The sequence below is a fragment of the Cibotium barometz genome, chromosome 18 (assembly GCF_041138505.1).
Source record: "Cibotium barometz isolate CiBa-2024 chromosome 18, ASM4113850v1, whole genome shotgun sequence".
NCBI lineage: Eukaryota > Viridiplantae > Streptophyta > Polypodiopsida > Cyatheales > Cibotiaceae > Cibotium > Cibotium barometz.
The window spans coordinates 34,689,134-34,716,708 of record NC_141063.1 but is presented as its reverse complement, the minus strand read 5'-3'; the positions used below and the strand labels follow the sequence as shown (position 1 = coordinate 34,716,708).

Here is a 27,575-nt window from a genome sequence, read left to right as displayed (position 1 = left end):
AAATTGAGGTTGTTGCTACCAACAAGTGAAAATAAAAACAAGTTCATTTACATACAACTTCCAAATACAACTCTTTAGTCATAACTATTGTTCAGTCTTGGTATGCAAGATACTAATAAGAAGTACACAACCTTGTTGACTTCCATGGGCTTCACTTATCCTCCGGGGTGAATGCATAAAGTAAGCGACGAACGACGTTCATTCCCTTCTGCACTTCCTTAAGAAACATATGCTTGAATGCATTATCAATCAAACCATGGGCTCGCCATATCGCAATTAAGCCCACCACTTTGGTCTTCACTTGAGAAATACCATCATCACTACCAGGAAGTGTTAAGGATGTGAGACTTTTCCATGCTTGTGCACCATCTACAGTCTTTTTCTTGACCTCCGCATTGGTGGCCTCCCTCGCGATATGCCCAACAACAACTTCAATGCTAACACTTAATGCGGCCATCACAAGAATAATGTAGGAGGGTTGTGGGTGGTGTACTCTACTAGCAACGCTTAGCTAAATGGTAATTGACAAAGTGCTATGGAGCTTGTCTCTATATTTATAGGAGTGGGAGAGGTGCATAAAGAGCTTTTCCTTGTAATTTTGCAACCAAAAAAATAATCTTTCTTCTTTTTTAATGACAATAATAAAGACATCTTTTCTCATTTTCTAGATCATAATAATAAAGGCATCCTTCCATTTTTTGGGGAAGAGCATGTATTTTTTTGGTTTGTTACTTATAATTTCAGAAAAGCTTTCTTGCCTGCTTAAAGGCTTCATGTGATTTGTGGCCCATAATGCTTCTCTATCTCCCTCATTCTTCCCCTCTCATTTCCCTAAGATTTCTAAGCCTTTAATTCTTATAACGCGATTACCACTCATCAATAGAAGACCATGTTCTACAATACAATACTTACTAAAAAATGCAATGGACTAACAATATTCAACAAAACTCAACTTTAATCTCATAATGCAATATGAGAAGCTTAACAAACTTTGTGTAGAAGCGGGATCGCAAATTTTGTACACATTCCCTCCATCGAGAGAGAGAGAGAGAGAGAGAGAGAGAGAGAGAGAGAGAGAGAGAGAGAGAGAGAGAGAGAGATTGCACTCTACAAAATGAGGTTACAGAAGTCCCAAAATATGAAATAATAAAATTTGGCATGTGAAATTCCATGCATTCAATGGTCTAAATTAGGGCGGGTTGTCCTACGAGACAAGGCATTGTAGAGCTCCAAGTCCAAAAGGATAGGTTGGTGGACAAACATATTCTCATTCTGGCTCAAGGACAAGAACACTCAAATATATGAAGTACATGTGCTTGCATACAAGGTAAGGCTTCTTCTTGGATTCTGTATTTGTAAAATTTGGACATGTACAACATGGTTCATCTTTCACATACACATTGTATTTTCTAGTGTGTGCATCATCCCTGTGCAATTCGATCTTAAAAACTTCATGCTTGTGATCTAGCCTTTGCACTTCTTCTACCAGCCTAGCTTTCATTTTTAAAGCGGCCTTTATTTTTTTTTCGCTTTCTCTGATATCGACATGTAGTACTTGACTCTTATGCCATTTTGCATTCTTGAGCCACCTGCCTATGTGTTCGTAGTGGACCATATGGTGGTTCTTTATTACTTATTGTTTATTAATGACCTTGTAGCCCCGCCGCTACTAGGTGGGGTGGGCATGACACCTTTTGCATTCCTTCTCTCCACCTGGTATCCACCTTCCTATAATGAATAGACCTCCTTGTTTGTGAGGTCATTTTCCATAGCAACTGGCCATATCTTAGGTGGCATATTGGGCTTTGGGTTTATGTTGGCATCCACAATATAGTAATAAAGCACATGATCAAGGCAAAACCACATCCATTTTCTAATGAGACCATTTGGGTGCTTACGATACCCTTTAAATGATGGTGCAGGCACACCTTTTGCAGATCCGGCTATGTGTTTCCCACACCTCTTACCACCACGAGGAGTTCTGCTACTACACATGTGACCTTGCTACCAATGCATGTCCTTCAAATTGCCAACATTGCTTCATTCACCATGTACTTAATCACACTAAACTCTGTGGCTCTTGTTGTTCTTTGAGGAGTAGTGGTTGTATCATGCTCCTTAAAATTGATCTTCCCCCGGTTGCCTCCTTACATATTTGTGATCTGTACATGTGCAGTATACTCAGGATGATGTGTTGCTTCATCATCAATATCAATGACCACATGGGCTGGTCTCTTGTGACATGCAGTTTCTTCGTCATCGATTAGGGGGGTAGGCACCTTATACATGGGTGTTCCTTCGATTGCCTAATTGACTATTTGGACCACTTGGGCTAGGCTTGTAGACAACCGTTCCATTAGTTTCTCTAAGCTTGGTCCTCTCCATATGTGCTTTCCTTGAGAGTAAGAGACTGCCTTAGTGCTTTGCAAAATTTCATTTTCCATATCAGTAGTACATGCATCATAAAGAGAAATCTTGTGTCTATATCCTTTCCCTGCAATCCAACTCCCATGCTTGCTCTCTACTAGGTTTGTTCTTGGGTTATTTGGACCATCATTACTTCTCTCTATTGTTGTCATTGACTAAACCCCAATGTGCTATGCACACCTCCCCCAGCTCAACTGAAAAGATGCAGAGGGGAAGAGAGCTTGAGCTCTTGCAAGCACACACACACACACTCACAAAACCCTAATAGAGAACACACAAGGTGAGAGGCTGAAAATCTTCTTCTTCTCTACTCAACACTCAACACACCATATACAAGAATAAGAGTACACGCAATATGAAAGGTACTCAACCAATAAATACACGGGTTCTCTATAGTGTGAACCCGACTAAATGAGCTGGCGCTATAACTATGCTAGTCTCTAGAATGGCTGTCACACAGCCTGTCATCCCACTGGCCGCATATCACCCAAGATCTCACCAACCATGCCAGTGGTGTAAGTGTGGGGCCTATCCCCCAGGCGGGTCATCAGTGTCCACCGCCTCACTAGATGAGCTCGATATCTCAACACTCCCCCTCGAGCTCAACTCCATCTCATGTACACCAAGCGAAGCCCTGAATCTGCGAAGCTTCTCTGTACCCAATGCTTTGGTGAAGATGTCAGCTACCTGATCCTCTGTGCTGACATAAACAAGGTCAAGATCTCCTGCCAAGACCTTCTCTCTGACGAAGTGGTAGTGGACCTCTATGTGCTTCGTATGAGCATGAAAGACTGGGTTCCTGGCCAACTGTATACTGCTAATGTTGTCACAGAAAATGACTTGTCTATCCACTGATAGACCCAAATCTGCAAGTAGCTTTCTCAACCAAGCTACCTCACATGCTACCATAGCAGCTCCTCTGTACTCGGCCTCTGTACTCGGCCTCTGTACTCGAAAGAGCAACCGTAGGCTGCTTCTTGCTGCTCCAAGTCACAGCAGCACTCCCCAAAGAAAACATGAATCCACTGGTAGATCGTCTATCTGAGATACTACAAGCCCAATCAGCATCTGTGTAACCATGTACACATATCTCTGTCCCAGTCTCATAGAATAGTCCACAATGCAAAGTAGACTTCACATACCTCAGTATGCGTCTCACTGCATCCAAATGCGGTTTCCGTGGAACCTGCATAAACTGACTCACCAACCCAACAGCATAGCTCAAATCTGGTCTGGTGATCGTCATGTATATCAAACTTCCTACTATGCGCCTGTACATAGTAGGGTCCTCCAAGATCTCTCCTGAATCTGCACTCAACTTGCCATTCTGATCCAATGGCACAGAAATAGGCTTACAGCCTGTCATACCATACTTGGACAACATGTCCAAGCCATACTGTCTCTGCAGTAATCCAATACCATGTGGTGACCTAATCACCTCAATGCCCAAGAAATATCTGAGCTCCCCCAGATCCTTCATCTCGAACTTCTGTCTAAGCAAGAACTTTACATCAAGGATCTTTGCATCATGGTCCCCCGTAATGATCAAGTCATCTACGTAGATGACAACAAGCACAACTCCTCTATCACCATGTCTCACATAAAGCGAGAAATCTGCATTGGCTACATGAAAGCCAATAGTGACAAGATATTCAGAAATCTTGTCAGACCATGCTCTTGGTGCTTGCTTTAAGCCATACAAGGCTTTCTTCAACCTGCAAACATGCTCGGGGTGACCCACATCCTCATAACCAGGTGGCTACAACATATACACCTCTTCTTGCAAATCCCCATGCAAGAATGCATTCTTTACATCCATCTGATGTAAAGACCATTGTTTTGACGCAGCCACTGCTATCACAACTCTCACCATTGCCATCTTGGCAACTAGGCTGAAAGTTTCCTCATAATCAATCCCATATGTCTGCGCATATCCTTTGGCTACCAATCTAGCCTTGTACCTGTTTATGCTTCCATCACTGTTATGTTTAACTTTGTACACCCACTTGCATCCAATGGCTTTCTTGCCTTCAGGCAATTGCACTAAATCCCAAGTTTCATTTCCATATAGTGCATCCATCTCCTCATCCAAAGCTTTCTCCCAACACACATTTCCAATAGCCTCATCAATGCATGTGGGCTCAACAACCTGCACAACCTTTGCCATATATGCATAGTGATGTGCCACATAACCATCATATGTAAATCTCTGCACAGGGTTCTTCACTCTCCCTGATCTTCGCAGCTTTTCATTCATGGCCTCCATAGCCTTCTTTACACAAGTGTTCTCATAGCTGGGATCCCAAGCTCCTCATCAAGGCTCATATCTCAGCCACTAGACTCTCCATCAACATGAGAATGCCCTGCAAAAATGTCAGGCATACCAAGGGGCTCAACCACTTTCTCTTTTCCTTTACGTGATGTACTAATCACATTTGCAGGACTGGTATTATGACGCAACCTGCCACTCCATGGTCTATCAATAGACCCACTAGATGAGGACTCTCCTGGTCCACTCAAAGACTGTGATTGCTGCCCTGCATTCTGTGCAACCACACTTCCACTCACATCAGCCCCAACAGCTTCTTTTTCAGCAGCATACCAGCTGCTCATCTCATCGAAGACAACATCCCTGCTTACCCTCAACTCACGTGTAGCAGGGTTATAACACCTGTATCCCTTTTGCAAGGGAATATCCAATAAACACACATTTTTCAGCTTTCGGATCCAGCTTAGTTCTCAGCTCATCTGGCACATGCACATATGTAATGCATCCAAAGACTTTCAGATGATACAAATCTAGTTTTTTGCCAGTAAACCTCTCCTCTGTGGAGTTACATCATGTATGGCTGTAGTTGGAGTCCTGTTCATGATGTATACTGCTGTAGAAACAGCCTCAGCCCAATAGCTATGCGGCATATTTTTCTCTTCCATCAATGCTCGTGCAATCTCAGCAATGTGCCTGTTTTTCCGCTCAGCAACTCCATTTTGCTGCGGAGTGTATCTGCATGTGAACTATCTCCGAATACCATTCTTCTTCAAAAATTCAGAGAACTCATTGGAGAAGTACTCTCCCCCTCCATCTGACCTTAGGCACTTTACATATTTCCCTGTTTGCTTTTCAACCAAAACTCTGAAATTCTGAAAGTGAGTGAACACCTCACTCTTCTCCTTCATGAAATATACCCACACTTTCCTTGTGTGGTCATCAATGAAAGTCACATAATACCTGCAGCCTCCCATAGATATGGTCTTCGTAGGACCCCATACATCCGAATGCACAACATCTAGTGCATTTCTGCTCACATATCTGTTACGTGGAAACACATGCTTTGTTTGCTTCCCAAATTAGCATGCTTCACATATTTTGTGCATACCTTCCACTTTAAATTTTGGCAGCCCTGTCACAATTCCTTTTGTCTGCATAGACTTCAATCTCTGCACATTTACATGTCCAATCCTTTTATGCCAAATGTCTGTGTCTACAACAATTCCTGAACCATTTGCAAACATTGCAGCACTCATTTCAAGCATGTCTACATTCAACGTAAACATTCTGCCCACTCTGTTGCCTTTTGCAACCAACCTGCACTTGTCTTTGAAATCTTCAACATAACACCTATCAGGGTTAAACCGAACCTGCAAACCCTGCTCAATCATCTGGCCAACGAAAACCAGATTCTTTGTTATGTTCGGTACGTGAAGTACATCTGCAAGGTACTTCACTTTGCCATCCTGCATAGACAATGGCACATCTCCAATGTGGGCAATTGGATGAGCAGTGTCATCCCCTGGTTCCACAAAACCTGGTCTTTTCGGGTTTTTCATCTCCTTGAACCACTCCCCATGACTCGTCATGTGGTTCGAAGCGCCTGAATCCACATACCATACATTATCTTTTTGTGCTGCATCAACATTTTCAGACATGGCATTCACGACATGCTGCATAACAAACAACCTTTCATTATCCTCATTATTTCTGCTTGAGGATGCATAGTTGTTTTGCTGCACTTTCTCATTTTGCATGTCAGCCTGCTTCTTATAACATTCTGACTACACATGTCCAAGCTTACCACAATAATAGCATTCACGTGCATCATTATATTGCCTTTGCCAATTTCCACGGCCTCTTTGACTCCCCCTGCCTCTGAATTTGCCTCTTCCACCTGCGTGTTGTTGTTGTTGTTGGTTGTTGATTCTGGGACTGTTGTTGTTGTTGCTGCTGCTGGCCATAATTCTGATTACCCCTCCTTGACCACGTCCACGGCCTCCTCTACCTCGTCCTCTTCCTGAACTCGTGTAGAAGGCCTGTTGCTCTGAACTGTTTTGCTTTGTGAAGGCTGCTGGTCCACCCAAGCTCTTCTCTTCGCTCGATAATCAGCATAGACACCAAATCTGTAAAGTTGGGAATGTTTTCCCGAGTCTGAATAGACGTCTTGAACGCCTTGTATTGTGGCCCGAGACCACGTAGACAGACTTCCACCTTGTCATCATCATCTACTGACACACCAATAGATGCAAGGGATTCCACAATACCCTTTATCTTCACCGTATAGTCATTCACAGATATGCTCTTTTTCTCCACAGTATGAAGTTCATTCTTCAACTGTATCTTACGTGCCTTGGTATTTGTTTCATAGAGCTTTACCAAGTTGTCCCACGCCTCCTTGGGGGACTTGGCATCCTGAATGTGCCCAATCATGGTGTCCTGTATACTAATGGATAGCCAATACATAACCTTCCTGGCTCCTTGGTTCCAGTCTTTAAACTCTTTCACATCTGTAGAGCAGTCGGATTTATATCCGGTATCTCTGGTGCCTCTTCATGCTGCTCACCTTCTATGTAGTCCCAATAGCCTATTCCCATCAGGAAATTCGTCAACCTGAACCTCCAAGCATGGAAGTTATTCTTATCCAGCTTCTCAGCCACAATCTGTGTTATGCCATCATTAGACATCTTGCCAAACACACAATTTTACCAGAAACTGCACTCTGGTTTTTCTGCACAAACTGCTGTATTTTCTGCACAGCGGTACTGTAGTACTCTCAAATGTCACAACCAGTGACTTCAATGTGCATACATACACCCAATGGCAACTGTAGACCTCTTTGCAGCACCCACAGTGTCTGCACAGTCAATCTGTCTTCCTGCAGTTCTTAAAACAGAGTTCTGCAAAGAATCGATGACTTACCCGCAGTGCTCGAAATCGCCTGCTTTCTGAAAAACGGAGGTCCAGACGCGCCCGAAATGCGTTTTCGGCCCAGAATTTTGTCCAATAGGACAATATAGTTGCCCTATAGCTTTACTCCCGCGAAGAAAGCTCCTCAATCAGAGATCGTTGCCGGTGCCTCCCGTAGAGCTCCCGACAAGGGTGTAGTCACCAACACAAATAGGGAAGACTAGTTGAAGCTCTTAACCTCGTACCGCTTCCTGTGGTTCTCTTGCTTGCAGCTCATCCCTTAGCACAAACCAGGCTCTGATACCATGAAAAGATGCAGGGGGGAAGAGAGCTTGAGCTCTTGCAAGCACACACACACTCACAAAACCCTAATAGAGAACACACAAGGTGAGAGGCTGAAAATCTTCTTCTTCTCTACTCAACACTCAACACACCATATACAAGAATAAGAGTACACACAATATGAAAGGTACTCAACCAATACATACACGGGTTCTCTATAGTGTGAACCCGACTAAATGAGCTGGCGCTATAACTATGCCAGTCTCTAGAATGGCTGTCACACAGCTTTGTCATCCCACTGGCCGCATATCACCCAAGATCTCACCAACCATGCCAGTGGTGTAAGTGTGGGGCCTATCCCCCCCAGGCGGGTCATCAGTGTCCACCGCCTCACTAGATGAGCTCGATATCTCAACATCAACCAAGAGTCCATTTGTTGAAAGATTTCTATCCATCACATGAACATTGTGCCATCATTGATGTATTAATTGATCCTCTACTGATGTAGCTTCACTAGTAGGAGCCATGCACCACTTCTCACACATTTATTTGTGCTCAACTTGAGATGTGGTGCACACATACTTTGATGTGTGGACAACCATACTCTACTCCTAATGAAATAGGCAAGACCTTTCCTATCTATCAGGACATTATTTTTGCAACCCACCATTGTGAACGCATGCCGAACCATATTCCAATTAGCATGTGCCTCGTCTACCATGAAACCAAAGAAATCTTCCTTTTCACAACCATAGTTTTCCATCACCTCATTGATACAATCCCAAAATAGCCATTGGGCCTCTATATCCTCCTCTTTCATTTCACATGTTGTAATTGTTAGAAGATATGCATGCTACGTGAAAACTCAAGTCATTTACAATAAGTCATTTACAATGTAACACAGTTGAAATCCTTTGACTACATTTATTATGACATTTGTAATATTCTACCTTGGGTCGTACACATGACAAGACATGGTCACCCAATCTGATGTTCATCGGGTGTGGTCGAATTGTATCCATGCGTGTCATAGGTCCCCAGAGCCAATACATCGCATTTGATTCACCAAATCCAATCCAAAAGCGGGTCCAATAGTGTACATCTTTAAAACAAAGCACTTCTCACGTGCGGACTCTTACCACATATGTCCCCCATGGTTCCTTATATGATGCCCTTATCATGGGCACAACATCCCAAACTTGTGAAGCCGCTATTCCCACCTGCACCATTTGGTATAGCTCCCCATATGCAGCCACTTTACTTCCATCATCAACCTCGTTGTCGTGCCCTCTTTGATATGTAATCTATCTTGTAATGACAATAAATTATTGATTTTCACATTATTTTGATGCAATTTTGTACACTTAACTTGGTGCTATGACATTGTTTTTTGGTATAGCTCCCCATATGCAGCCACTTTACTTCCATCATCAACCTCGTTGTCGTGCCCTCTTTGATATGTAATCTATCTTGTAATGACAATAAATTATTGATTTTCACATTATTTTGATGCAATTTTGTACACTTAACTTGGTGCTATGACATTGTTTTTTGGTATTGGTGTAACATTTAAGATTATTGACTTAACAATAGAGAGAAATGGAGCAAGATGGAGAGATATGGAGAGGGACACACACACACACACACACACACACACACACACACATTGAGTGAAAGAGAGAAAGTTTGAGTGTGAGGGAGACTATGTTGTTGTCTTTGTATGCCGTAAGTCACGTGCATAGCCATTTGATATTTTTATATGCTTTCAAATGTTATTTTTATATTATATTTTTGAGACCTTATAAATTGAATAGAGATTTTCATGTTCCATTGCTCTTATTTGAGGGATACATCCCATCCCACCCACCCCTTATTTTTCTATATTGTTATAGATTGGATAAAAAACTCTATTTTCATGGATTCATCCAACAATCCCTCTAATAATATGACATTTACAAGCATCTTAATTAAAGGTCTTGCATCTTTCATGCACCTTAAAGAAAAATGTCCAAGATTAGATGCCCTTTTGGAGGCATGGACAACAATGTCTGATGTGTAGGAGCTCTACAAGAAGCTCACAATATAGAAGGTGGTAGACCTTGTAGACAAGAACATGGTAGAGGTGAAAGCGGCACCAGCATTGGGATGTGGAGAGCATTTGGCATCATTGAAGAGGCAAAAGAGGCTCCTTTTAAAAGAGGCAAAAGAGGCTCCTTTTAAAAGAGGCAAAAGAGGCTTCTTTTAAAAGAGGCAAAAGAGGCTCCTTTTAAAAGAGAAGTTTCCACTTTCATTACAAATTTGGGGTAGTCGGAGTAGTCCAAGATGATATTTAAGGTCCCACATGCTTTCATGTATTGTTGCTTGTGTTGTTCATCTCGTAGGTGTTTGTCATAATATGTTGTAGTCTTGTAATTTTTCTTTGGAATATAATGGAAGTTTCATCTTTTTATGGTGTCTTTGTAAAAAAGTAACAATGAAATTATAATAAATTGAGGGAAGATGGAGAGAGAAAGATGATAACTATCCCAATAGTATTACAAGGTCTCAAATGCTTTCTTGTATTGTTGTGCTGGTGCATAACATCTCATAGGTGGTGGTCAAAATATGTAAAAGTATTAGAATATATTAGAAGTTTCATCTTTGTATGGTGTCTTTTTTTAAAAACATGCTATGAAATTAGAGTAAATTGAGAGAGAGAGAGAGAGAGAGAGAGAGAGAGAGAGAGAGAGAGAGAGTAGAGAAAGAGATAAAGAGTAGAGAGAGAAACCCCTTGCCTTAAAACCAAAAAGCGTTCGCCAAAAAAATACACCTCAACATGTGTACGTTTCCATGTCAGCAATAAAAACTTCAATTGCCTCCTATGCAACAACAACCATTAGCTTTACCAGCACCACCTGGGCAACGGAATGCTATAGGGGCAAGTGTGTGAAATATGCAAATCCAAATGCCAGGAATTTATAGAGTACCTAAAGTGCCTATACCACCACAACCACAGGCACCTAGAGTAATGAATATATGATCATTTAAAAGAAGGAGATTCTATATGGGAGCCTCGACAAGTCATGGAGGAGTTAGATAACACTTGGGAGGTAACCCTAGAATATTTTCTAATACAAGTGAACACTCCAGTACTAGTGTTCCAAACTATAGTGCAACAATGGAAGGGAAAGGAGCTGAGCTATGTCTCCACCATGGATCCATGTTGCAATGCTATCACTGCCAAGGACCTCACCGTGTGGCTAAGTGTCCTCACAAGGTCAATACAATAAACCCGCAAACTACCCAAATAAGTACACACCCAAGGTTGAGTTGTGTTGTGAAATGCAAAATTGACCACCTGATTAAGGAGTACTGTCTTTGTAGAAGCACATGAGAGACTTCGACGAGACCACTAACCTAGCCATGGGACTCTGATTGATTGGGGTGAAATCAAGGGTGGTGGGGCAATACTTCTTAACGTCATGACATGTGCACAAGCACGAAAGGCCCCAAGAAATGACAAAGAATCTCAAGCTAAGTCTTTTACTCATACATCAAGAAGAATAAGGGCTAAGAAAGCAAAGCAAGGAGACTCTATCATGGTGATACTACAGGATGGTTCTGATGAGGAAATAATCGACACAATATCCTGAGTTAACAAGCCAAGAGAATGTGCTGACAAGAATGAAGGAAATCGTGATACATAAGAAAAAGTCGAACCAGCCCTTGAACCCAAAACACCAAGAGGGGTGGGTGAGTACCCAAATGCACAAAAGGAGAGAGAGAAACTGGAGGTCAAATGCACCCTAGTTCAAGAAATCCAAAAAAAGTTTAAGGAATGGTTGCAAGCCAGTCATGCCATTGAAATAGTCTACCCTGGGTGAAACATTGTAGAAATCAAAACATTTGAATGTGCCAGAGACTATGCAAGAACATAGCAAGGGTGATACTGACCCTAAAGAAGAGGGAAAGAACGATTTGTTCTCAAGGACATTTGAGGAATGAGGATACTATCCCCTATATAACTCGATAAATCCCAACCCCAAGCCTTACGATAATGATGTTGATCAAGTCTAGTGGGCAGGGTTGACAATGTTTCTCTAGCTGCACAAATAAAAATGCCAATTGGAACCTAGTTAAAGGGAAACCCCCAACTATGAGCTAGTATGAAAGACTGGGTGGAAAGGAGAATGCAAGCCAATCCACCAATCAAGGAAGAATTACCTTTGCCTCTGTTGATTTGCCTCTGTGGAGGAATATTTAGAATTGGTTAAAGGAAGGGAGGACCTACCAGAATTAGCTCAAATTCTGGACAACCGATGGGAAAGTATTATGAGACTAATGATACGAATGCAACACTTCTAGCGGTGCATAAGGGTTATCAAGCTCTTGAAATCCTTGATGGTGGAGAAAAAGTGAGCATCATCATGAACAATGTTGGAAAAAGTGGAGAAAACCATCCTTAGAGCGATCAAACCTCATTGTGAAAATGGTAGATGGTACCATGTCATGACCTATGGGGGTTTTATAAAACCTGAAGATGAAAATCTTCTCATTACTACCATATGTTTGTGATTATAAACTTTTTTGGACACACAAATTCGTACTTTGTGATACCAGGTAGACCTTTTATGAGGACTATTAAGCTAGTTCACATCTTGGTATACGGATCACATTTATCTATGAAAGGACTCACCAATCTTGAAAATAAATGTGCATACATGGAAAACTCATGCCATCATGGATGGAGGGTTGTTTGGAAATGATTATGATACCATGGAAAGAATAGCCTCGGTATAGTTATGTGCAACCAATGGACAATCAAGAGAATCATAGGAAGAGGACATATTGTATGCCTCACTTCCTAATGAGGATTTTTATGAAAGTTGGATGCATGTACTGGCAGTAACCAATGTCATGGGAAAGACTGGGACAAAGTATGTGGAGCCAAATTGGGAGAATGAAGATATAGTCCCACACTGCACATAATGAGACCATCTATGATGGACGAATCATGGGGAAAGATGGGGGTACCATGACACAAGCTAAGGTTGGCCCATGGTATAACCCATCACTTGGAAACCCTCAACCTTAAAAGTCCATAGCGTGTGGGTTAGCCCTTGGGGAGAGCCCTTGGGGAGGCTAGTTGTGTGTGTGGGGGGGGGGGGGGGGTGAGGGTCAGTCTTGCTTAGGTGAGGCTTTTGACATAATACCATGTCGTGCCAAGACATCATTGCAAACTACCATATAGCTATGTTAATCATTCCATGGTGATCCCCACTCATTTTACCAATCACAGGGTGTAAACTACCTAATTTTGAAGGGTACATTCCACTTCCACAACCAACGAAGGCCTCGCATGAAGAACATCTACATCGCATCTCCCCTTTCATGCCATCTCGACAAGCTACCTACCAAGTCACCATAGTGCGTATAATGAAACCGTCTATGATGGACGAATCATGGGGAGGCTCTTTAAAAGAGCAAGATTCTAAAAATTATTGTGGGGAAGAGGCTTCGGATTCAGCTACAAGAAGGCTGAAGTTTTGAAGATGGATGAAGAAGAAACGTTATCGTGCTAAACCACAACGATATTCTTAGAAGAAAACCCACAGATGCTTAATGGCTAAAATACATCAAGGCCACAGAAATTCATGAGAAGCTCTCTAAGAATTAGGGAGAAGAGTTAAGCCGGACAATGTTGCAAGAACCTCTAAAACATGGCATTGGCAAAGGAGTTAGTGTCCAAAAATCACTAATGATAGTAAGGTAAAACTTATATTGGAGTTGCCACCATCTACCAATTACAGAGGGGTGCAATGGTTTATGGGTCATGTAGGCTATTGCCAAAGATTTATTATGTTCTATGCTCATATAGTGTCCAAAAATGAGTGATAATATTAACATAAAACTTATATTAGCATTCTTGCTAATCACTATTTTAAAAATAGATTTCTCAGAGATCTGCCGACTCACAAGGTTAACAACAACATAGCCAAATTCTCATATCTCTGAGACCCAAAGCTGGAGAAATCTTGCTGAGTGGCAAATGATTATGCAAGTGAAGCCTGCATATAGGTACAACATGGTAGACATGCATAAGGTGTACAAAGTTGCGACACAAGGACTTCACCCGTTATCTTAGCAAGCATGGTATCAAGATAGTGGACCCTTACACCATGACCAAGGTGCTTAGGATTCCCCTGCCACAGAGATGCAAGTTCAAGAGCCTGAAAATGTACCAGTGGATCTAGCAACGCTACAATGGGGCATGGCAGAACATTCGATAGTTTTGGTAGAAACAAAAGATTGATGGCCAAGCTAGGGAAGCGTACCACACAACAAGAACAGGTGAAGATGAGGGGGCAACAGTAGAAACCGAGAGTGTAGACCACCCCAAAGACGTTCCTACCCTTTCCTACAACAACACAAGCTGAGGAGGATCCTGTATGCAAGTGACAATGTACTAGGAAGCCAGCCACTACACCACAAAATTACAATAGAACCAAGCACAATGGAGCTATCACCCACACAAGCTGTGGTCAAAGAGGTGGTGGACCATGGTGTCAATAATAGAAACAAAGCTTTACAAAAGGATGCAAGGCCCCCTAAGAGAAAGCCAAGTAGCTTGTTGACCAAGGCCTTTTGAAGACTTAACAAGCGAGGCAATTCAAGAGCGATATGCAAGTTCCCCATGACACTTGGTTTGAGCCTTTGCCGATTAGTTGGCATGAGGAGCATCCATAAATGGCACTACCGCCGTTGCTAAGGAATAGCTTGTCCGCCTAGCCACATTCCGTCTTGAGTACATTGTGTTTGGCCTCTTTTCTTTGATTCACTAATGAGGCTACTAAGGAGTTTGTAACGAGTTGCATACTAACAAAAACCTCCCAAAAATCATGTACTTTTATTAATTTTGCAGCAATTTCATCTTTTTGATTGCATTTATTATCTCTTGTTACCCTTGAACCCGTCAATTTTACCTTTGTTTTGTTAATTTTGTATTTTCCTTCTTATTAAAAAAAAGATAAAACAAAAATACTCATTTGAGCCCTTGGCCTAAGGAATCGGATGAAACAAACCCCACCATTGCGTCCATAGAATGTACAAATTGGCAACATTTATGCTTGATTTTGGTGCTTGGATTGAAGAGGTGAATTTTTTTTGGTTTTTTTGGGTTTTGTTTTTTTTGCATAAAAAAGGAATCAAGCATGCTGAATTGAAGTTTCAATCGGTGGAATTAGTCAAAGATAACACCTTCATCATGTTTGCAGCATTGGAATTCTTCAATTTGGTTGTGTGCGCACAAAATTCAGTGTGATGATTTGGAGGATTGCATTGCACGGCTGTTGGTGGTAAGCAAAATTTTGGGGTTTTTTTTTGGGGCTTACTAAGGTGATTAATGCTAATCAATAGTAGGCGCTAACCCCTCCATGCGAAGGCTGGAATGGAAGCGTGATCTAGCCAGCCATGATTGACTACTAGCGAGGTAAGCATGATGGGGGGACAATCTTAGTCGTCTAATAGACTTGGCTTTGTGGTGCCTCATCCGAGAGCATTGTGTTGCTAATGACCCCACAATCCACATCACATCATGGGAGCATTTGCAGCCTAAAGCAATCATTGTAGCTAAAGAAGAGAAGGTTTAAAATGGCATGCTCTCCCTCATCAGGGCTCTACAGGGAGGCCAACTTGGTTTTTGTCATCCTAATTATTAATGCACTAGTTTTGCAACCTTGTCACAAAATTATATGAGGTGGTCCTAGGTGGTTTCACGACCCTGCTACTCTTGATACCACCTCCCTTAAGCTTGAATCCTCCACTTGAGCTTGTTTTGCCACCCCCTTGGAGGTCATTCTACAAGACGAGTGCTTAGAGATAAATACTCCGAGGTAAGTGCATTTGTGGCTTAACCTGATCACTCTCACGCACCAGAAAAGCCTCGCATTAATTGCACTAACCATTACAATATATATCAAAGGCTTTGAAATCATTCGATTCATCACACATGACTACCAAAAAATGAACAGTTGTTGACCCTTGAAATGATCCTTAATTAGGCACTTCTCTTGACAAAACTTGCTATCTGAAATTGAATAATGTAATTTACACAACCTCAAAAAAATTAATTGGATAGCATTCAAAGAAACCCTGTTCTACTGATGTAAAAATGACAGCTCCAGCTCTCTGCGTTGTAGCAAACCGAGCATAAAGAATGTAGAGCTAGAAGCTCCAAGTGGAGAAAAAACTCCTTATTTTACATGGCAAACTGGACCAGCATCACTGAAGAGAAGACTACGTTGCAATTGGGCTTTATCGTGATCCATGTCATAATGATGATTGTGAAGTTCCTGCCAGTTAGGTGATCGAGAGTGGCATCCCAAAGCACTCTCTTGTGCAAATGCTTGCTTGGCTTCCAATAATGGTGTGTCATGGAACTTGTGGCATTTAACAGCATACAGAATCAAAACAATAAAGTCCATTTTCTCAAAGCAGACCTACAAGTGCAGCAGCTGGACCAGTTAGCCCTGAAGATACAGGCCCTGGAAGCTGTTGAGATGGTAGAGAATCATCAAGAAGTTGCTCCTTGATAAACTCCTTCAGCCTATACAAATTTCGAGTATATGTAAATCAAAACAACCGTGACAAGTTCTTGCCTGAATTCAAGAGGTTTAAGGAGCCCAACACTTACTCGAATGATGTAGTGGAATCTGAAGAAGCAACTGTTAGGCGGAGTTGCGTCCGATCTGAAGGATCTGTTTCAACTCTTACCTGGATACAGAAGAACACAAATTTCAAGTCATATCAACATAAAATCTTAAGTTAAACAAACTGACCCCAAAGCACTGCAGTCCCTACCAGACAAAGTGTTTTCCGGGCCTCTGAAGAAAATATTGTTCCGGCCACAATATTGTTTGGGTTTGGGTCCTGTACAGGCACAAAAGAGGCATCCAAAGTGAATCTGAAAGGATCCCTTACAGATGTTTTCACCTTAAGCACTACAGCATGGTCTGACCACATCTTAACACTGTTCAAAACCTTAACACCAATCTCTACAGTCATGGCAACAAGAATGCAGGTTGTAGCACCATTACTAACCAGACCAGAGGCAACCGCAATGTGTATACTGTTGAATAATCCACCCATTTCAAGAATGGGTAATGGTTTCACACCGCGAACCTGTTCATGACCATCATCCATCAAAAAATACTCCATACACAGGCGTATAGTCAATACTTTCTCTACTTGTTTGACATGACTCGTGGCCTCTTGACTATCTTCAGTTAGCAAATGCACTTTCAAAAAACGAAGAAGAAAGAGGGATAGACATTCGTCAAAACAGACCACTTCTTGAAGCTTTAGAGGAGGACCCGTTAAGGGTCTCCATTGATTTACAAAATCAGCTGGAGAGAGAGGTGCCCCTTGAAGAAACTTGCTCAACACAACTGGCAGCCGCAATTTCACATTAACCTGATATTAAACAAGTCTTTATCAGTAATATCACCATTCATTTCATCTAGAGTTGTTGCTGCTTTAACAAAGCTCAAATGTCTGACATGTTTTGTTTTTGCTCTCACACGTACCGGCACAATTGAAAAGCTATAAGAGAAATCAAGAACCGCCATGTCTCTGCTTGCTTGCAAATTTACTATCTCAAGGGGACACTGCACCTGCAAAGCATTCCATGTTCCACGTTACATCACTTGAGAATCTTCAATCCTCACATCTGTATAGAAAAACACTATAGCTATGGTTAAGAAATCCAAATCTTTTGTATCGAAGGACCTGTAATTACTAGTTTTCAAAAACCAACCTGTGCTCTGGGAGGAATAGTATCAGGAACTGGAGATAATTGCATCTTCAAATGAGCTGGGGGTAGTATGACAGCTCTGACACTATTGAGCGCTGCAACATGTTTGTTGCCCAAGAAAAGAGTAACACGTCCTTGATGACCCCGCCACTCTGCCTTAAGACCTATCTGAGGAACAGTGTGCAACACACATTAGCATCTACGGTAAAAGATAGAAGTATCACGAATGATTCATTTGAGACTTGAAACACCCTCATTTTGAAAGAGTTTATATTAACCACACTTCGTTATGTGTATGTTTGCATGAATGGAAGGGGCAATGCATGGTGATAACTCTTTCAAATCATGCAAGCTTTTGTACTGTTTCATGAAAGCAGGTTTCCTTTGTGGCATGGATAATCAAGATAGATGTAATGCTTCTACCTACCAGGTTCCAAACACCCTGCACACAGTGTTGTTTGCAATAGACATTATACAATTACTGCTCTAGAATCTGGAAAGAAAACACTTCTCACCCCTATCCAATCTACCGTCAGAGCATTTAAGCCTCAGCATGCTCTCGGCCCTCCCGCCTCTTCTATCACAGCATTCAAGCCTCAGTGTATACCTTATCTGCATTGCACATGTGTTATGTAACTATATCTAATGCGAGCTAAGAGCATTTCTGAGACTTGGCTGTATTTGTGATTAAATCAGAGTAATTAAGCCCAGGCCCCACGGTAGACTTCATACATAAATGTAACTTTGAAAACAGCAAATTTTTATTTCCAAATAATATATATCGCTCAATATAATGTTCTCTATTTATTGCAAATATTTGGGAGCTGACAACATTTAACATTTATTTTCAGGTCATAATAGACACCTACCATATGTACGAGTTTAAATTGACCTTGGAAATGATGTTATAGAAGAAAGACAAGGTGGAAGGAAGTTACAAAGGTAGGCCTAAGCTCTTCCTCACCTCAACATGACCCAATGAATCCCCAGGTGTGCTGCTCGTGAGCCTTTTCAGTTCTTCCTAACTAGCATCCAGCATAGATATGGTCACCTAGAAGCATCTATCCTGATACCACATGTAAAGTAAGGAGCACAAAGTGTCCTGTATAAAAGAAGAAAGATTATAGCGATTTTTTTGTACGACGTGGTTTCAGGTCATCTGAAACTTGTGAAAATGACCATCCGCTATTGTATGCCAAGAATCCAGATGACACTAAGTATAGATGCCATCACATAATATAGAACTGATGGCACACATCCAAACTCAAAAGTACATAGTAGAGTTAAGAGGGAAATTTCCCCAATTAAGGGAAATTTAAAATAATAACATTGTAGTTGTGCAACCAAATGCATAGCACTCGCAGGCGTTCGAGAAAGCAAAATGACCTGGATGTATGGATCTTCATATAAAACTCCACTATCCTTTGCACAGAGTGCATGGAACCAATCCTTTAAGCTGCCAATTGGCTGCATATCAGAGAATGTTCAGCAGATGAAAAATGTTAGCCTTCAGAGGTAGGCATATAAAACATAATAAAATGTGCTCAAGTGAGATCTCATGCATGCTCAAATCAATGCACATCATGAAGACATGTGCCAGCATTTGCTAGCAAAGTAAGTCTAAGCTTTACCTGCACTGATGGTGTAGATTCCAACAATGCTAAAGCTGAAGAATCTACCAAGGGGGCTTCCAAAGCTAGAGTAGACATTGTTGAAGCAGTTGAAACCGGGGCCGCCTCGATTGCGAGTGGTTCTAAAAGGCCTCCCAAAAGATCTGCAGTGGCAGGTGCCGCTTGTTGAGGAGCCGGTTGTGGCTGTGCCATTGTAGGCACTGTCAACGCTAGTTCACCGTTCTGCATACATTGAGAAGGCACGGTTACATGAAAATGCCACATGCTTTAGGACATGCCCGCAATATGGATGAAAAAGACAAAACTAACAATTAAAGACATCCTGTGCTTTACTTCAGTTCCCATTTTTCATTTGCCAACTTACTTATTTGATATAGTCAAACTTTTCATGCTAAAATTATATTTCTTTCCTCGAACCTGGCAGCCTTAATGATCACCCGTGATACATACCATCTCCCGTGGTGCAGAATAAGATCTAGTAAGTGCTCCAGGAAACACCGAGCCATTCGAAGGGGGCTGGTTTACCACAACCAAAGCATTTGAACTTTGTTGCTGAACACGCAATCTTGTAGCACTTAACTCGGCAGCATCCCCTTCTGCGTCTTCCGTCCTCTTCAAAAGTGCTGACTGTAATTCCAACACATGGCATCAAACAAGTGGAACAAATGTCAAGCTCCATACATGTTAAAACTTTATTAAGGGACCCAAACCTGGCGCTCTGGGAACTTGGGCATTTCAGCCATTATGTCAACCATGTTGGGCCCTTTCCTGCTTAATGCAAAGTATTCTACTGCACGTTGCTGTACCTCGGCATCAATGTTGCCTTCAAATCTGCCATATAGAAACTTTTTAAGCGACTTATTTGTACCATTCAATTGAACATAAAGAGGCACACCAATGCTTACTTGCAGAAAACACCATACTTACTTTTTAAATACCCTCCAGATTTGTTCTTTCAAATCTGGATCAGGAGGCTGTGAATGCAAGAGTATTTTGATATACGCTGAGAGAAGAAGTGCTTTTGTAGCAGTTCTGGAGCATATAACAAGAGGATAAGAAACTGATGAAGACAAAATGTATAATGTACGTGTGTACACGCATTGTGTGTATTGTTGAGTGCGTTTTTCAAATCAGATCTTGGGAGGAAAAAAAACGGGTTTAAGAAACATACGACACAGTCGGAAACTTGTCATGAATAATCAAAAAGATTTCCTTTGGACTGCAGCCAGGGGACCTGGCCAAGAGGTGGCTGTATTCTCCAAGCAAGTAGCCACCAACCTGCACTTGGACAAAGATAAATCCCTTCAGAAAATTTTACCACATAAATCAAACTTGTTCAGGCTGCTATAGCACTTCTGAATATAACCAGCTAGCAAGCAGAGTAATAAAGCATCATCTTCACAAAAAGCTACACACACACACACACACACACACACACACACACAGAGAGAGAGAGAGAGAGAGAGAGAGAGAGAGAGGCACAGACACAAGTGCATGCGCGCACACCCCCACCCACGCACACTTGCACACCCATATGCATGCCTGCACACTGGCAGACACACATGCACAAACCCGTGAGTGAATGCACACATGCACACAGAGAGATGTCCCTTCTATATCACAAAAAGCAAAGCTACTTCCTGCCAGTGTTGCCTTTTAATTTGACAATCGATAAGTAACTGTAAATAACTGTTTTTCTGCTTGTACACACGAGCTTCACTCTCTTTATCGCATAAGAAATTTTACCTTCACCATGGTTTCATGAACAGCTGGTTTACTCAGATAATCCTGTGCTTTCAATGCAGCATATGCCTGTTGCAAGTAGTGTAATACTCATCAGCTAAATTCCAGCTGCTCGATCCTCTGTCTGCAAAGCATTCCTATGTAGAATGATACTGTAAACATATATGACGAGTGTCTCAAGGCAATTTACCTGGAGGTCATCATTATTGGTCACAAACTGCACCACCCTGTACCATATATCATCACTGATGAAGTCTCCTGCCTTGTCTATGAGTTGAAGGATCACATCTACATACCTTGGCAGTAATAAAATTGGAGAAAGTAATGAAGTGTCAGCATAGGAGAGAAACACGGGTGCAGAGTAGTCCTTAGCATAAAACAATCCACCTTCCTTGCGAGACTTAGACACAAGACTTGAACACAGACTCATGTAAGAAATTCTCAAATGTGCACATATTTGGAAATGCATCCAACTCCCTTGGCTCAATACCATAAAAGATCGGGGGCAAACTTCTCAGCAAGTATTGCAGCCTTCAAAGCAAGCTCTTCTCGTATTCCAAAGTCAGCTGTTGTAAGGTACTACACAGCCAAGTGCAATCAATAAGAGCCTACAAAAGCCCGCATTCTGAACCCAACTTCTCAGGGAAAACCAAGGAAGGCTTCACCATCCTGCTTCAGCCAGTAAAATACAAAAAACAAATAACTTTTTGGTATGCAAAGAGCAGGTTCTCAAGATACCTGCAGCAGCTCCTCCACTATATCTTTAGCATTAGTGACATCGCACATTCCATACAATAAGTCCAGAGCTCTTCTCCGAATACTGTGACCATAACAAGTAAACGTAAATCTACTTGTAAGCAAGGACTCTCAAACCACTCTGCAGAAAAGCTTTCAAAGAGAGACACTATCATGGGCCGTTCTTAAGGACTTTATTTAAGGGGCAGTGAAACTTTGTGAACAACTCCTTCGAGAGCTGAGGTACTTTGACCAGCCACCGTACTTATTGTTCAAACCAATCCAGAAGCTCAAAACTAGTGACCAATCTGGAAGCTTGACAGAAGGATGCCTTAACCCACATTTTTTTGAGAAGGCATCTGTTATTGTCACACATCCCAATCAATCATTTACAACCCTCCCTTATAGAGAGAACATCCTCACTGTTAGTTCAACACTTTCTAATCGCTAGTAATCCAAGGATAGCTTTTCTATGTGGATCATACACTAATCGAGCACCATATTTTTACTTTTAAAAATGCTTTGTGGCTTTTGATATATTTAATCTTAGTGACACTATATTAAGTCTGCATATAGAACCGTCCCCGTCCGCACAAGGGGCAAAAACTTGGACCGGAAAGATTGCCCTTCTACCCCCCAAAGCCGGCAGCTATGATGGACCGCCTGTTGACAGGGGGCGGTTCTGTATCCAGCCTGAAAATTGTGACATTACAAGCTCAAATGTTGGGAGGTTTTTGCAGAATTGGTATGCATAAGAAAAACAGGATTTATTCACATCCTGTTTATAGCTAGCACTTTTATTGACTTGCAAGCTGGCAGTGCACCTGATATCAGGATCCTTCAATGAAGTAATAATCTGAGCTTGGTGTCGTTTGATACTCTCTTGAACATCCGTAACCAGCAACATTCTAGTCATGTTCTCCTGCAACGAATAGAAAAAGTTTAGTAGAAAAGAGAAGTTTTAAAACTCTTTCAGATACTAGTTTGTGAAACAAAATGCCAAATATACCGGCGAATTTAACTCACAAGGCCAAGGTATCGGATATTGGGCTCTCGAACAGCTATGAACTTTCCAAGAATAGCCACACATTGTGACATCATCTCCTTCTCCGCATCCAGATGCATAACCTTCATTTTCATCCCAACCAAAACAGTCCCTTCATCCACAGACTCATGTGCAAAAATGTGCAAGCAAGCAAGCACGTTGAGACTCATCAAAACTGCCAACGCTTCAGAAAACTACCAGTGCCAGAGCTTCAAAAAGCACTGCATGCGCAGCATTGTTCTTGTTCACATTTTTTACAACATCAGTTCCCATAAGGACACGATGAAGAACCTGAAAAGGCAGAAAGGTAATAAGCATTCAAAACATATGCAAGGACTATCCTTGAAAGTGGAAAACATAAATAAATTTGAGGTGTTTAACCAACCTCAAACAAAGATCTCCTTGTATTTGGATCTTCAATTGTGGGGAAATACTGGAGGGCTCTCATTGTTTTTACCTGATTATGAGGGGAAAAGCAAGAGGACAAATTTATGTACTGCAAAATATAATAGAAAGACCATAGCAGTAGCCGGAAATTCCATCAGAATGCATTCATCTACAGCAGAAGAAACAACTACTCCACTATCAAAAGGAGAACCAACCTGCAGCCAAGGGGATGGGATACCATAATAAGTATACTCCTGTGGAATATCTTGACCCCTTGTAAGGCGCTCCAGTGTTTTAACGCATTTTGGGACACAATTCCAATACCCATCAGGATTATTGGCCACCAAAGCAATAAGAAGACTCATCACAGCCGTTAAGACCCCTAATTCGCGCTCATCAAGGAGCTGGGCCATACGATCTGACCTGTTAAAAACCACAAACATTGACTTACAAAATTTTGCACAGATGACGGTGGATCTCCACCAAAACAAATGACACAAAGCAAAGAATTTACTGGGGGAATGTTTCTCTGCTACTTACCATCCATCTACGTTTACCACATCCGGGTTCTTTCTAAATAGACGAAGTAAACAAAGAGCCGCTTTTTTCCTCACAACTGGTCTGCAGGAACTAGATATCTACAGATACCAACAGATTAAAAATCATTGATACCAGGGCCAACAAAATAGAGCTAAAAGATTGAGAGCTTGTACTGTCACAAATCTACAATGCATACCAGCAATTTTTGGACATCAGGTGCCAGAGATTCAGAGAAATCTTTCCCACCAATGTTGCCAACCTAAACATCAAAAAAAGTGAGTGAGCCATCTGGCATGACATGTTTACTACTATCATTTCTACTCTTCGGAACGTTTTTAAAAAAATCATGGTGGTGATGGCTGCAGCGGCAGGTCGCCGTTTTTTTTTACCATATCGTAAAGAATCAATACGTACAATGCAAGCAAAAACAAGTACAACAAAAACCATCTTCCAAAGAAAACCGTGCATACTTGGGACTAGTAAACCTCTTTGCTCATATGAACCACCCTAAGGATCACACTAACTTTGAAACACAATCTCTTGAGGCATAGCCATCTTTACCTGATTCAGGGATCAAAGCTGTCTTTTCACCTTCTCTGTGTTTCTATCATGAGGATGCAATCCTCCTTTATGCTAAGGGAGTTCAATCCCCCAACTATCTTTCCCTCAATGGCTTAGACAATGAGTGTACTAAGTATAGCATAATAGGTTTTCTCCATCTCTGGACTTACCAGACTCACTACTTGAACATCATGTGATATCCTTTCTCTCAAAACTCTTGATGTCAAACAACACACAACTCACATCTCTTATAACTGAAGTTACCGTAACAATATTGAGTCAACTGTCAAGAAAGCAGGACCATTTGTAATAAAATCGCTGCTCACAAGTGCTTTCTGTTGCTGCCCACATATGCAGACGTCCATGTTATTACCTATTCCTGATCTAAATTTGTGTGAATTTCAATGCACAGGCTCCCATACTGATGTATGGCCTGTTCTGTACTAAAACTTGCTGGCTCCTCTCTTTCTTTCTTTTTTTTCCTGAGAAAAAGATCCTTCTATTAGTTAACAAAAAAAACCAGATACAAACTCACCTCCATGTACAGGGCGAGAAGGATCAAAGAACAAGCGGAGGACAGAGATGCACTTCTCCTCTGGCTGGCCGCTCTATGAGGAGAAGGCTATCTCATACAAGGGGAGGGGCAGGGAATAACCACACAGGTGGTCTGTAGTGCCAAGTGGGCTCACCACCTCTATCTATGAGAAAACGGGCAGGCCACCAGAGCCTCAAGAAGGCTTCCTGCTGCTTCCGCATAGGTTAGAGCCACCCTAAAACTTCCCCCACTAGCCGCGGAGGGTATGAATGATGTCGAGCCAACTGCTCCTGATGGACTCCGTAGGCGGAGTGTGGGTGCCTTCGATGACTTCACTGCATTGAGCTCTCTAGATGTGCCAAGCAAGGTGAGAGGCCTGAAGGGTCAGCCCCCCACCTTCCTCCTCACATAAGCCGTGACACGCTCAGCCTTAGTGGCCAAAGCGATAATGTCCCATGAAATGATATGGGTCGAGGCCCTGTCCATCGTGAAAATGCAGAGAACCCGCTGCCAAACCTACTGAGCCTTCGGGCAATCCCAAAGACAATGTCGCTGAGACTCCTGAGGGTGGCCGCACCTCGAACAAGCTACCGGTTGACCGCCAATGGCCAGCCACGTGCCAACCGCCAAACTCCTGTTTGTCAGCAGCCAAAGAAAGAGGGTAATCTTTCAAGGCCGAAAACTATCCCACAACCTCTTCCAAAAATCTGAGAGAAACCGCTCTGAGAGGCCCTGTGTGACTGCCAGTGTGCTGCTGCTGCCGGTGTGCCCTCAACGTCAGGCATTTGGATCCTGCGGCCTAGCCATGCGGTGTATGCAAAGAACGGGGTACCCAACGTCTCCTCCCTGTTAGCAAGATCACGCCAAGTCTACTCCCTCGGGTCCTACTAGAGGCGCGTGAGGGGCTAGCTCTCCCAAATCCATAAACGCCACTCTCTCCCCCTGGCCACCTTGGCCGAAGGGGGGTCAATGTGCCACTCATGTGCCTAAAATCCGATCACCCTCACCCTCTGTAAGGTGCATCCACTGAAGTCATCCAAAGGGGGCTCTAACCCCTCTAATCTACAATGGGGTCCAATCGAAAAAGTGAGCAAAGTCCAGCTCTCATTTGCGCCATGAATTGCCAAGAGAATATCATGCCTAGTAAACACACCTAGCCAGTACGACAAGGGGGTCCGAGAAAGGGGGGGGGGGGGAGTCGGGTAAGGGGTAGGGGTAGGGATAGGGGTAGGGGTCAACCACGGTCCACTCCTGAGGAATAGGAGAGTCAATGTTGAAGCTCAGTCTGTCTTTGCCTCGGATCCCAGGCAGGCATCTCTCCTGAGCCTCACAGGGAAGCTATCTGAATGCAAGCCAATCTCCAAGAGATCTGGCAAGTCCTATGCTCAACGCTCCCCAAGATACATGCGGACGGGCCCCCAGCATGTGGCCACTAGGTAAACGGATCAGGGGGTTGCATATCAGTGGGCTGCCGAAGGTGCTCCTCCGAGGCTACCGAAATCGACTACTGAAGGCCTCACCTAAGGCAATCCCAAGCTCGGAGTAGGCTGGCGAAAAAATCTATCCTCAAAGATTGGGCTAAAGCCACAGGGCTGCATCTCTGTGAAGATCCATCTTGTGCTGTGCAGCCAGGGACACCTAGAGCTCAAAGTACGGGCTGAAATCCTGGCCAAAAGGAAGTCTTTCCAAGGCTCACCACCTAGGAGAAGTCCTCTAACAATCAACTTGTAAAACAGGGAACGGCTCTGAATGGCGGGGTCAATGATGCCTGGGCCCCTCTGTGTCGCGGGTGAATGATCACTCTCCAAGCCACCTTGTCCCGGGCAGGCCTCCCATAACTGTCGGCCCAAAAAAAGTTTCAGATCAACAATTGTACTTGACCAATGCAGGCTCAGGAGAAGGCCCAATAAGAAGTAATATACCACATGGTGGCAAAAAGGACCTCGTTCGCCGCCACTACCTGGCCAGCTAAGGAAAGCCTCGTAGAACTCCAGTACAAAAGCTTCTTCCGAATGATTAAGAAGAAGAGCAACTAGCTGCTGCTCTGGGGAGATATTGATGCCCACCTGGCATTTAAGGTAGCGGACAGGAGTGCCCCTCGGGATCCACTCAAAAGCCTCAACTAGATGCGAAGTTAGGGCGGGTGGAGAGCCTACCCAAAAACCACACGACTTGTGTCAGTTGATTTGCACTCCTGATGTGCGAGAGAAGATCTTTATCGCCTCTGCCAATCTCTAGAGATTCCCCACATCTCCGGATAAGTATGCTGTCATTTGCAAACTCTAAGTCCAGCAGCTCCTCTTGAGTACAAATGGGTGGACGCAATCCCTAGGGCCCCGTCTCCTGAGCTGAGAGAAAACTGCTCATGGCCTCGACGACAAATACGAACAAGTATTGTAACATGTAGTGGAAGTATTCGTAATTAAGAATCCTGTCACACAAGTCTCACACTGCCTTACGTATCCTGAGTTTCGCGAGTTTAGCAACCCACTTTTATGACTTCAAACTTTAAGAGATTTAGAGAGAGAGAGAGAGAGAGAGAGAGAGAGAGAGAAACTGTAGACCGTATGGGGTCCCAAATACCCACTGAAGGGTCCCCTATCCCGTTACCGGAATAGTATTTGCTTTATTACTTTGAAGAGAATGACTTTGGACTGACGATAAGCCAAACACAAGATCAGGAAGGACCAAGAGTCGGGCTGAACTATACACGGCTGAAG

The 27,575-nt window shown here is 42.7% G+C and overlaps 1 protein-coding gene across 1 annotated transcript in view; it reads right to left on the bottom strand.

Moving 5' to 3' along the window:
• Positions 1 to 15,936: 15,936 nt before the first annotated feature.
• Positions 15,937 to 27,575, bottom strand: part of LOC147629240 (AP-2 complex subunit alpha-1-like) — a 66,848-nt gene continuing 55,209 nt past the window's right edge. The window contains exons 4-27 of the mRNA XM_086812497.1: positions 23,956 to 24,018; positions 23,760 to 23,857; positions 23,435 to 23,642; positions 23,218 to 23,289; positions 23,031 to 23,123; positions 22,814 to 22,915; positions 22,612 to 22,709; positions 21,791 to 21,872; positions 21,543 to 21,631; positions 21,243 to 21,348; positions 21,056 to 21,121; positions 20,481 to 20,587; positions 20,237 to 20,341; positions 20,020 to 20,140; positions 19,760 to 19,936; positions 19,310 to 19,531; positions 19,065 to 19,145; positions 17,682 to 17,846; positions 17,452 to 17,538; positions 17,213 to 17,338; positions 16,967 to 17,047; positions 16,727 to 16,795; positions 16,560 to 16,639; positions 15,937 to 16,472 (exon numbers count right to left, since the gene is read on the bottom strand). Of these exons, the coding sequence (XP_086668623.1) occupies positions 16,355 to 16,472; positions 16,560 to 16,639; positions 16,727 to 16,795; positions 16,967 to 17,047; positions 17,213 to 17,338; positions 17,452 to 17,538; positions 17,682 to 17,846; positions 19,065 to 19,145; positions 19,310 to 19,531; positions 19,760 to 19,936; positions 20,020 to 20,140; positions 20,237 to 20,341; positions 20,481 to 20,587; positions 21,056 to 21,121; positions 21,243 to 21,348; positions 21,543 to 21,631; positions 21,791 to 21,872; positions 22,612 to 22,709; positions 22,814 to 22,915; positions 23,031 to 23,123; positions 23,218 to 23,289; positions 23,435 to 23,642; positions 23,760 to 23,857; positions 23,956 to 24,018 (2,616 nt within the window). The 3' untranslated portion in view covers positions 15,937 to 16,354. The remainder of the gene's footprint in view (positions 16,473 to 16,559; positions 16,640 to 16,726; positions 16,796 to 16,966; positions 17,048 to 17,212; positions 17,339 to 17,451; positions 17,539 to 17,681; positions 17,847 to 19,064; positions 19,146 to 19,309; positions 19,532 to 19,759; positions 19,937 to 20,019; positions 20,141 to 20,236; positions 20,342 to 20,480; positions 20,588 to 21,055; positions 21,122 to 21,242; positions 21,349 to 21,542; positions 21,632 to 21,790; positions 21,873 to 22,611; positions 22,710 to 22,813; positions 22,916 to 23,030; positions 23,124 to 23,217; positions 23,290 to 23,434; positions 23,643 to 23,759; positions 23,858 to 23,955; positions 24,019 to 27,575) is intronic.